This window comes from Nestor notabilis, unplaced genomic scaffold, assembly GCF_000696875.1.
Source record: "Nestor notabilis isolate BGI_N333 unplaced genomic scaffold, ASM69687v1 scaffold17608, whole genome shotgun sequence".
NCBI lineage: Eukaryota > Metazoa > Chordata > Aves > Psittaciformes > Psittacidae > Nestor > Nestor notabilis.
Genome location: NW_009940749.1, coordinates 8739 through 20972, shown reverse-complemented (window position 1 = coordinate 20972; position 12234 = coordinate 8739). Strand labels below are relative to the sequence as shown.

At 42.6% G+C, this 12234-nt stretch overlaps 1 protein-coding gene across 1 annotated transcript in view; it reads left to right on the top strand.

The window, feature by feature from the left end:
* Positions 1-2269: 2269 nt before the first annotated feature.
* The window catches only part of CREG2 (cellular repressor of E1A-stimulated genes 2), a gene marked incomplete at both ends in the record, with an annotated part of 12909 nt that continues 2944 nt past the window's right edge, over positions 2270-12234 (top strand). The window contains one exon of the mRNA XM_010020522.1: positions 2270-2439. Within this exon, the coding sequence (XP_010018824.1) occupies positions 2270-2439 (170 nt within the window). The remainder of the gene's footprint in view (positions 2440-12234) is intronic.

Sequence of the window (12234 nt, the reverse complement as noted above, 5' to 3'; positions counted from 1 at the left end):
GGCGCCGAGAGCTTGGAGGAGATAGTAAAAACTCTTCCTAGTAACAGGAATCCTGTTTGGAGGAGTACAGCGAGGGAGGCACGCTGAAAGACTGCACCAGAGAGGCACGGGAAAAGCCAGCGCTTTAGGCCAGAACCAAAGCTACGACGCTGGGTCTGGAGAGAGGATATTTCATTCCTTGCAGCATCCTCGAGCCTGCTCCTGCCCCTACTTCTGCCCCAGTCCCTGCCCCTGCACTGGCTTCTGCCACTGCCCCTTGCCCTTGCCCCTGCCCCTACTTCTGCCCCAGCTCCTGCTCCTGTCACCGAGTGGGCAGGGGAAAGGAACAGGGAGGAGAAGGAGGAGGAGGAGAAGCCCCTACTGGGCTACCACAAAATCTGCCCGTCCCACAGCCGTCCAAGCTATACCAGCTTAAAGGACGATTTATCTGTCAGGAGCATGAAGCAAAATAGGGCTGCATTGGAGGATCAGGGTCATTGTTTTTTCCAGCTTTAAAGTATTTCCCCTTTAAAAAGGAGAGATACAGCATCCAATGCCACTCGGGCAAAAGGAAAGGAAAAAGAAAAGGAAAAGGGGAAAAAGAAAAAAAAGAAGACAGCTTTAACTTTCTCTTGAAAGTATTCACAGATTAATAAACCCACAATAAAAACAAGACAAAGTTAGAAGCACCTTAATCTTCAGAAAGCTTGGCTGAGCTAGGGGTGGTTTATGTTATTGTGAAATACAAAGTATCAGGTTAAAAAATTATACCATTAAATAAATACATACATACACACAAGAGGCCTGTAATTCCACATTGGATTTTCAGAAATCCTGTTAAATCATATGATCTTAACTCTTCTGGTTTATGCTCTAGCCAGAAACCCTCAGTGGAATCACAGCCATAGCACAGTCTGCGGTTAGCTGTCTCTACTTTCCGTATTACTCAGAAGTAATACAGAAAAATCTTATTCATAATAAAATTGAGAATTGATGGGGGATGTTGCTGCTCTGAATGCTGAGTTATGCTGCCTGTGATCACATGTATGAGAATCCACTGTGACTTTAACCATGCATGACAGACTGAGGATTCCAGGCAATGGGAACCTGTCCTGCAGTGTTACGGACAGCTACTATATTTATTTTCATTGTCACTCTTAATAATAAACAGGTATTTTTAGTTTCTAAGTTATATAGCTTCATTAAAGCTTGATCCTTGAGGTCCCTTCCAACCTGGTATTCTATGATTAAAGCATTCCTTCTAAGGAATGCTAACAAGGACCATTTATAAGCACTACAAGCATTAAAATTTTAAAGTCATATAAACATTAAAAATCAGAAAGCATGCAATCCAGGTAATAACATAATCCAGGGTTTTCTTATTAACTTCCTGCTTAATTTGATTTTGCCATATAGGATTTACCAGTTACAGTGAATTAATGTATTAACTGGTAAATTTACTATTTAATGTCTAATTGACCATGAGGAAAGAAATATCTGAAGACATGAAAAAGTAACAATTCATTAAGTATCTGTCATTGCAATTTATAAGGGGATGAAAAGCATTGTAGGAGGTTAAATCCCTATGGAGAATACTAATGTGTGTCATTATTGGGCACAGACTTTTTGCATGTGTTATATCCAGTGCGTGTATGCAGGTCAGTGTATGGGAGAAAACTTGGAAAACATGGCTCCTTGGTGTCCCTCCTCTGACATGGGGGAAGGTTTGCTCTGGCTTGGTCAGACCCCCACACACAGCTGAGGTTCTTGCCGAGGCAGATGAGACGATGTCCAGCTTGGCTTCAAACACAACTCTGGCTAAAATGCCTTCCTCTTGGCAAACTGATGCAATCACATTGCAAATCAAGGCCAAAAGGGGAGGCAAAACTGGCATAAAAAGCAGGCTGAGTCAAGGCTAAATTGGGTTCTGTATCCTTTTGGGTTTCCGAAAAGGCATCAGCACTGTTTTAGAGTAAACGTTTCTTGACACTGATGGCATTGATTTTAATGTACTCTAAACATTTTTAATTTGATAGTTCTTTTAAGCTCAGTGAAGGATAAAATGTCCTCTATAGTGTCATGGACAGGACTGAAAGGAATAAACAGAGGAGAGATCTCTTTTCATAGAAGCGTGATAGATCTAATTTAGAAGGTCTGTCTCATGATGACAGCAGGAAGTGGGAGCAATTGGGGGTTGCTGTCCTCTCCACTAGAGCCTTTGAAGGAGTCTCCAACATTGTAAACTGTCTATGTGCAAAGATGTAACCAGCGGCTTATTTGGATTTTGCAGATCCAAGGTATGCCCTATGGGAACTGTTTACTTCTCAGCGATGGTCCTGTCAACAACAGCACTGGAATCCCTTTCTTCTACGTGACACCAAAGGATAACACTGTGGCAGATCTCCTGAAGGATCCTGTGGCTTCTCTGACCCTGCCAGAGGTTGATGGAAATTTCTGCAGGTAAGAGAGTTTATCTGCCTGGTACCACTTTCAGTGAGAGCAGAGTCCTCAGAACAAAATGCTCAGTCCCCACCTTCAATGTCCTGCTTTCATTTTTGGCTCTTGCCACCAGTCACAGGCTTCTCCTAAGGTTTGTTTTGCTCCAGTAAAGCATGATAAAGAAAAGCAGATGTGTCATAGAATCATGGGATGGTTTGGGTTGGCAGGGACCTTAAAGACCATCTAGTCCAAACCCCCTGCCATGGGCAGGGACACCTTCCACTAGACCAGGTTGTTCAAAGCCCTGTCCAGCCTGGCCTTGAACACTGCCAGGGATGGGGCAGCCACAGCTTCTCTGGGCAACCTGTGCCAGGGCCTCAGCACCCGCACAGAGATGGCAGTGAGTTCTCCCTAATCGTATGTACAGTGAATAAATCCAGATCACTGAAGCTTTACGTGCATAAGATGTATGGATGTAAACTCAAAGATGATTCAATTTTCCCCTCTATTCTTGTCTCCTTGAAAAAGACGTAGCTCTGCCATATGTTTGTTTACAGTCAAACATGTGGCAAACTTGCCTGGGTCAGCCTCGTGCAAAGTGTTATTTCCAAAGGTCTCTTTACATGAGGAGGTGCATGACACTGAAATTGTGTCAGACAGGACTCCGTTACCAAAGCAGATCTTAGCTGGTATTCCAAGGAGAGAGAGAGAAGAACTGGAAATCACAGGCTGCTTCAGAAAGGAATGGCATTGAAGGTTTTTACCCCAAATTAAGGTCCTTTTTGGGGGAGGAGAAGTTTATCTTAAGAACTGGCTCACAGATTTCCCCAGCTGGGTGTTGCCTCGGGCATCATCCCGGCACTCAAGCCTGCTAGTTGAGAACAACACTGGAAAAAGCAGTGAATGGCAAATATAAAGCACATTGCTGTTACACTTGTCTGTATTTGTCTCCAGAATATACTGTTTTCCTGAAAGTTATATGGTGGCAAAATGAAAGGTTTCTTAGTCCTAAGCAGTACAAGTGATTTCAGGCTGACATCCCATTCCCAAAGAATAGAAATCATGGCTTCTCCTTGCAATGTCAAATGCCTAACATGAACCTTCTATGGTAACATTTGTTAAGGTAATTCAGCTTTGAATGCTTGAGAAGGTCAACAGACTGGTGAAGTTAACACCGGAATGGCTCTGCTTGTTCCTTCAAATTATTTCATTAAATATTTTGAATTAATCATTTAGTAAATAAATCTATCAGTTCTTTCATAACAGCCTAATGGAGCTTATTTCTGCTTGCTAAGATTTTTCATTCAATCAAATAGTGAGCTGGATATCTAGACCAAGTACTTAAAAATATATGTTAAGTCCTAGCACCTACCCAATGCCCTATTTTCAGAGGCTCAAGACTCAGAGCAGCTTCCATTGATGGTAACTGCTGGTGTTAAGCACTTCTGAAAACTACACACCCTTTTGGCACTTAAGTGTGGCCTTTCATCCCTGACTTTAAACAGCCACTCTTGAAAGTCTTTGCCTTTTATGTTTCAGCAATGTCACTACTCGATTTACCTGTTTGGGAAGTGCCAACTCACCTACAAAAGAGAAATGAGAAATGCTGCGTGATTTATAGAAATATGAAATCCATATACATCACAACCCTTCAAGAATATTTATTCTCTGTCTTTCTATTAAGTAACTATTAATTTCCAAACCAAACCACTACCCTTCTGTTCCGTGTGCCAGATATTTGGTGCTGTTCATCTTGCAGCCAGGGCAACCTGGATTCTACCACCCGACTCTAGCCCCCACCACAGCCTGAGACCATGCTCCCTGTGAGAAGAACTCTCTGGGCACAGCCATGGAGCTAAACCTGGATTTCCTTAAGCCAAGCTAATTAGCAGTTGTCACATCCCTACTCTCCCTCCCTACCAGCAGTCATGCGGTCATGCCCCCCTCCCATCAGCTCTGGGCTTTGCCTGACCCTGAGCTGAAACGTAAGTCTAAAGAAAATTAACCTGACAATGAGAATAAGGTTTTCTGCCAGTCCTTCTTCCTTTCTTCCCCTGGCTGCTCCTAGCCACATAATCACACCCCCTCCCTTCAGCTGACCATATGGTGGGCCTATTTTAGCTCAGTAAATCCCATTTTATTTTTCCTGGATGAGATTTCTATTGGGTTTGTAACTTGCATCAGCTCCCCGAGAGCCATAGGAGTGCAAAGGAGAAGGGAAAGGAGAAGGTAGAGGAAAACAGGGCATCATTTTAGCATGTAACTGTACTCTAAATATTAGACCTTACCACTGAATTGAGTACACAGATTCAGTCTCCAATCAGTGCTCCTTGCATTATTTATTTTGTTCTTACATTCAGTTTGTTTTTCATTATTTCTGGAGTTCTCATCTGGAACAGATGTTGGCTGGCATTAGGGCAAAGAACAAGTAATGCAGAGAATGAAAAGCTGGGACATTTGTTGAGCTGCAGTACATGTTCTTGATGATAGCTAGGAAAATGGGAGCATGCTTTGGGGCTGACTTACAGCCAGGAAGCATGTGGCCAATGGGACTTTAATCTTCTTCTTTCGCTTCCCCCTGTAACCAGGGTCAGAAATGAATTTACATTTTAAACTAGCAACCCATGAGTGATTTTTACATTTTAAACTGGCAGCATCTTAAACTGCAGCCCTGCTCACCGTTCTACCATTACCCCATAGAAAGGGCTTCACAACTAGTGTGTCCGGGCACCACTGGCAATGCTTGGGGTAACCTGTCCCCAGCACTGCCTGCAGCACTGGATCCACCACTGGTTACACAGCCAGCTTGTTGCCTCTGCTGCTGCTATCCAGAGCATCTCTTGAGGGTGCACTCTACCTGCCAGAATAGCCAGGCTGTGCCATGCAAACAGCAGATAGCGTCCTCAGTGCAGAGCTTTGTGTGGTGGCTCAGGTTCTCTATAGCAGGTTTCTTCCTCTTTTTTACTCCACTATGTGAGAGGCAGACTTTCTGCTCTGAAAGACCTCAGGTTCTGCTAATATTAAAACAGTATCTGTGAGCTTTTATTATAAAGGAAATTGTCATTTACAGATGGTTTTAATACCAGAAGTTCTCTTGGTCGAGAGCATTGTTAATTGTTTTGGCATCAAAATAATTACACAAAATAGCTAAATGAATAATGTTCTACATGAGAAAGTTCATGTCCTTGTATGCCAGCAATGTGTTTGTAGCTTGTTTTCGTGTGGAATTTTATTAGAATTTCATTATTAACCTGAGTTAGAATTTCATTATTAACATGAATTGCAAGTATTAAAATAAATGTGGAAGCTGATCTATGCCTGTAGTCACTGCTCCTGGGAGTATTTGGCACTCTCCTGAAAAATGCTTTTGACCTACTGCACACAAAAGAAATCTCTGGCCTTTAGAAAGAAAACATAGCTGACATTTCAATAGTCTTCTGTATCTAATGAGTTTCAAGTGACTTGTATGTGTGTACATCAATTTGATATTAAATTAATTTAGTAGCAAATTTCATTTGTTTTGTTTCAGAACAGATCAAGCTCCAAACCTTGACAATAAATATTTTCACTTTCAAGGATGTGAGGAATACAGAGTGGCCTTTTTGGTGCTCCAGCCTTAATATTTAATCAGCTGGAGAGAAAAATTGAAAAGCCTAAACCAGTAAGAGAAATAACATTAAATAATGAAAGAAAGAGAGGTGTTACGCATCTGAATAGGCACTAATTGCAAGACATTATAATGTGGTAGCAACAGTCTGGATTCTTCATCTCTGACCTAGAGACTGCCTTTTCCCAGAGGGAGAGGGGCTGCACTTCACTCAGAATGCTCTCTGATGGCTGGGCTAGAGAAAGCATTTTAGCAACTACACTGCATCCTATCTGAGGGCTGGTAAATGGATAATAGAGGCAAGAAAAATTAAATGGTTCAGGGCTATAAATAGACTAAGCTGGCATGTCTGTGCCACAGACAAGCTGAAAAGATTGAGTCCCATTCTTAGAGCTTTCAGAGGGAGCAAGACTGAGCCCGATGTTAAAGAATAGAGCAGCTATTGTTCTAAGTGCAGTTCCCAACACACAGGCTGCTCAGAGGATCCCTCTTCCCAGGGAGGCTCCTGGGCCTGCCTCATTACAGCTGCAGTCTGGAAAACAGGCAATTAATCTTAAACGTGTGTCGCCTCCTTGACATCAGGTTCAGCACATTTGTAGGGACCAACTGCATCTTTCTTAGAGATGGAGCAGTTACACGGCTGCTGTGACCCGGTTTTCACACAAGAGGAAAAGAAAGGAAAGCAACAAGCTTTGGGGTCAGTTCACCATTTGTTTTCCTTTGCTATTAGTTTGGAGGATGGTATTTCAAATCCACACTGCAGACTGCGAGTGATTCTGCGGGACTCAGGTTCCTCTCCTGGTTTATGACCTGCATCAGGGGTGGCAGCATCACAGCCGTTTTACCCTCCATGCTCATCTACTGCTTGAAGTAGCAGATTAGCACAACCAGGCAGATGTCTTCACTGGATATAAGCTGGCTCCATAGGTTTCCTAAACTCTGCACTGAGAATGCTGACAGGAAGTGCTTACCATGTCCAGTGCTTCTGGATACCACCAAGCCACTGGAAGAGGAGAGTAATTTGGTGGGTTAGGGTCCCTGCTGCGTGGTGGATTGGCAGCATGCATAAACTGCCCATTTCATTCCTGGGCAATCCTGAGACATGATAAGCCTGCCATGGGAGGCAGGCATGACCTTGGAGATGTCAGTCGTCCCTCCAACATGCATCTACCCCTGGGTTTGTAGAGTCACTGTCTGTTAATATGAGGATATAACAAAGCAATTTGGTAGTGCACCTTCACACAAAGAGAAATGATGCACAGAGAAGATGAAGGCTGAATTCAGACTTCCCTCAATTTTTGAGATCCACCTCCTGGTTCTGTGGCACAGACACATTTCTAGTTCTGGTATTTATGTTGGCCCTTTTTAGTCGTGTACAAATAACTATGTCAGTACTGTTCCTCAAAAATCTATATTTAAAAAAATCAGGAAGATACCAAATTAGAAAGTCAAATACGAAACCTACTATCATCATGACCCAATGCACACAATATAGCTCTAAATTACATTTTTTTTCAGTATTCTCAAATAACCAACTTCCCGAAGTCCCTTTCTAGTGAAGTAGTATGTGTTTTCTCTGACTCTCTTTACAGAAATAGTTGATGCTGTGATGCTTTTTTTCTTCCCCATGAATTGTTTATGGTTAAACTATATAAAAGTTTCCTGTCTGAAACATAAGAGTTCAGCCAAAGAAATGAGTTGTTATTGTCAATGAAGACAGACAAACAGACTGACTTCACTTAACAAATTCTAATTAAAACACTTCAGGAAGGATTATCTTCTAAAAAGAGTGAAATTATTTAAAACCTGAAAACAAGTATACTGTGGATACAGTATACTTAGATGCAGAACATGTACCAATACTCTTCAGCTCCCAAGTCTGACTTCATATTCAGAACAGAAGACTGTGCTTCCAAAAGCAAAAGCAAAGATGTCTTCTAACTATTTTTGCTGGCTCTCAAACATGGCTGATAAAGAAATTCTTGTCAAAATCAGAGCAGGGCAGGGTAAAACTGCCCAGCCGTATCCAGCGGAAGGCCAGCAACAGCTTTTGAGATTATGAAATTGCTTTCAGCAGAGATTTTGTTTGACGTTCATGCCGCACAGATTAGCAGCACCAATACATTCGTTCTGCTTCAGAGACTCTGGTAGTTAGTGGTGAGCAAATGAAATGTCTGAGGAGGATAACTAGCTTTTCAAAAGTAATCACATTTATGAATCAAAATTATAAGCACTTTACAATAAATCTCTGAGGACACAGCATTTCATCCCTCCCTTTCTGTAGATTTTAGGGGCCAAGAAATCTTATGATGTATTGTGTACACTAGAAAATGACTCCTGAGTCTTCAGTTTGGGGCTAGGCGAAGAGGAGCCCTGTGCGGGGCGACAGGGTTCCTACCTTGCATCTGTGGGAGGTGACAGGGACGAGCTGTTCCAGCAGCCAGTCCCCACCTCCCTAATTAGATGGTTTTGTACAGCAGCTGCTGCTGCTGCTATAGGAGAGGTTAGGATGTGTGGAGACAGTCATTGTCCTTATGCCACACGAGCTGCATGCTCTTAAGTGGGAAAAAACGTAGGAAAACTCTTGTCTTGGGCTTTCTTCTTGGCACTCTGGCTCTCCTTTTCTGCATTAGGAGAAAGGTCTTTTCCAACTTCTTTTCTCTTCCATTTTGCTGAAGAAGTAGAGGGATAGAAACAGTGCTTTCTCACAGGGAAGGAAGAACTGTATTCGGAGGAGATGGGGAGGATTAATGGATCCTGACAGGGAGGATGGAAGGTCCTGCTGTTTCTTCAGAGGAGTAGAAGAGGATGGCAGCTCCTCTGTGGGAAAAGAAGGCTGGGGAATCATAGAATGAGGGATAGGGCATCCACAACTTCTGTGGGCAACCTGTTCCAGTGCCTCACTGTCCTCACAGTAAAGAATTTCTTGCTAAGATACAACCTAAATCTACCCTCTGTCAGTTTAAAGCCATTCCCCCTTGTCCTATCACTACAAGCTCTTGTAAAAAGTCCCTCTCCAGATTTCTTGTAGGCCCCCTTTAGGTCCTGGAAGCTGCTCTAAGGTCTCCCGGAGCCTTCTTTTCTCCAGTCTGAATAACCCCAACTCTCTCAGCCTGTCTTCACAGGAGAGATGCTCCAGCTCCTGATCATCTTCATGGCCCTCCTCTGGACTTGTCCCAACAGGTCCTCATCCTTATTATGTTGGGGGCCCCAGAGCTGAATGCAGTACTGCAGATGGGGTCTTTACAACAGCAGCGTAGAGGGGGGAGAATCCCTTCACTTGACCTGGTGGTCATGCTTCTTCTGATGCAGCCCAGGAAGAAGAAAAAGAGACTCCTTTTCATAGAATCCTGCTTCCTTCCCCAGTACCTGGAGCATTACTGAACCCTCCTGCCTTCCTCTTACTGGTTCCTTCTTGGGGACAACCTGGCTTTCCTTCCTAAATGCCTCCCAAACTCCTATTTTGTCTTTACTGCTTATTTATGCCAGATCTGTTTCACCTCACTAATGGACTGTGGAGGCTGAGAATGAACATAATACTCAGGGATACTTTTGGTCAGAAACCAGGAGACAGAGCATTGCCAGTCAAAGCAGAGATCTCAACTGTGAAATGGAATTCTAACAACATCCCAACATAATCACCTTGTGTGCCGATATAACCACATTGGCCTTCATGAACTATGGGTTCACCAGATCTGGACTTGCTAATTGTTGTATAAGAACCTTCTAATTAAAATCCAAGAGATGGCTAGTGTAGTAAACAATTTAATGAGTAGGTGGCACTCTTTACTCTGAACCACTCTTGAACCATGACCCAGAAAGTGCGGAAGTGGTACGCGGTAAAACAAGTGGGATGTGTTGCTCAGCAGTGAGCTTCGCAGCATTGCATCTCTGTTGGGAAACATATTTCACTTGGACACAGATTTCTGCTTAAGTTCAGTAAGCTGGCACCTTTGTAAGTGAATGTAGCTCATGATCTCATCTCACGTGCTTGGAGGAGGCAACTGCCTGTCCTGTGTCAAACTCTGCATACCTAGTTTGCTCACCGTAAGCAGGGGAATGGAGACAATCAATTCTTCTCTCTTCACAAATCAGATGAATAATTTAGATGATCCCTCTTAATGCACTGTGTTCTTACAAAATGTATAAACTGAACCTGCTTCCATTTTAATCTGGCTTCCCTCAATTTCTGCAACAAGGTATATGTATTTTAAATCAGCATAAAAAAAATGTGTTTTCTATGACTTGGTGTCCTTTCACAGTTCCCTGCTTTCTCTTCTCCTCGGTTAATATTTTATCATAGCCTTCAGGAAATCCTCTCCAGAGAGACCTGATTCTGATTAAGGCAGGGCCTGAGAAGCCACCCCAGGTTTCCTCAACAGAGAGACAGTGTCAGCGGCATGCTGTCCCCCAGCTCTGCCTCCCCCTCGCCCCCAATCAGCAGCACACAAATGTTATATAAGGTCACTCCTCCACGCCTACTTGTTCTTGTGCCAGCAAAGATAAAAAGAACCCAAGGACCGAGAGGTGAATATGTGTTTATTTATACAGAAGGCACGAAGTGACTGGTGAATGCACGGCTAGGCCTCTACAGAGAGGAGAGAGGAATATTTTAGTAAATATACCTGTTTATCCCTAGTATCCCTCTATTATCTTTAGTGAAATTACAAGATATATCCCTGGCTATATCCATTTAGTCCTAGGGAGCAAAGCCTGCATTTACATTAGTTGCATTAGTAATACCACTGAGAATTTAAGACCTGTTCACAATAGAGTCAGAAGTGGTAGCTGGAAGTTTAGTGTTTTTTGATGGTTTAAAAGGTATAAAAGTAATCACACATGATTTGGGAAGTACTATGCCAAAACCGATGCAGAAACAGATTTACTTCAGAATATGAAGGGCTCCTTTGATAAAGAAAATACTAACGCTAATGGAAGATTAGAAAACAAGGTTCCTATTCTGAAACAGAAAACCTGTGATAAGAGGCAGCACTAAAAGCAAGGCCAACAAAGTAATAACGCAGCATACTGAACTCAAATGTATCATTGTCACATTCGACTCTTCCAAAACTTTATCTAACAAGATTTCAACAAATAATTTGTTTGCTTCATTTCCCAGAAAAACAAACTGACCCTCCAGAATATTATTCCAATGTGCAAAATTCATCATAAATAACTTTTACTGGGAAGATAGTATTGCGTGTGTCATTCAGTGTAACACCCTGACTCATGAGAACATACAGAAAACTGCAAACAGAAGAAGGAGACAGGGTGCAAGACAGAAATAAAACCATTCCGGATATGGATGTACAGTGTGTGGGTTTTGCTGTCAGCCAAATATGTGGAGAGCAGTTTTTCCTGTAAATCGGGGAAGTCACATCTGACACTAGTCCTATCAGGCGAGACAGTCTCAGCAAAGGCAGGCAGCATTCACTGCTTAACAACAACAGTGTCAGGTTTATTGCCTACTCAAAATCAATGAGTACACTTTTAGAACAAACATGTACTTGCACAAAAAGATCAAATAACTGTAATCTGAGAAGGTGTCAGACCAAAATCTCTCACAGCTCCTCATCACACCCAAATCTATCACCTTGATCTGCTCTGTGAAATGCAGGCATCCTTTAATAACAATCCCTTTCTAATTCCTGAAAGTAACTAACAACATCTTATCTAGAAGCTATACTCAAGAAAGGCATTTGCAAATTCTCCTGCTTTTCCCTGCTTTTCAGTTGTTTTAAGTTACTGTTAGGCTGTGGAGGAAATGCTGTGTAAATAAACCCAGTGCCAGGGTAGGGAATGCAGATTTTCAGGTACTCAGAACACCATTCATTTATTACTTCATTTAAAAAAAAATAAAAAATGCACTTGAGAAAATTACACCATTATTAATTGATCTGAACAGAAAGTTTGAGCTTGATGTTTGGCAGCTGCCCTTCCTCTCATGCAGAGAGTGCGGTAAAGGAGAAAAAGAGTATGAGTGGAGTTTGTCCAGAGAGCTGAACACCCTCTTCAGACAACTGCTGTTCCAGACTGAACAGGATGCTGAAAAATCATCCCAGAGATGATGTGACTGTAAATGGCTCTTTGGAGCTCAGGCTACAGATGGTGCCAAGTGCTTACTGGGCATAGCTGAGTATCAATCAGCCCGCTGTACTTCCTTGCGTGCCTCTGTTCATAGCCCTATCTATAAAAGCAGGTTCTTTATC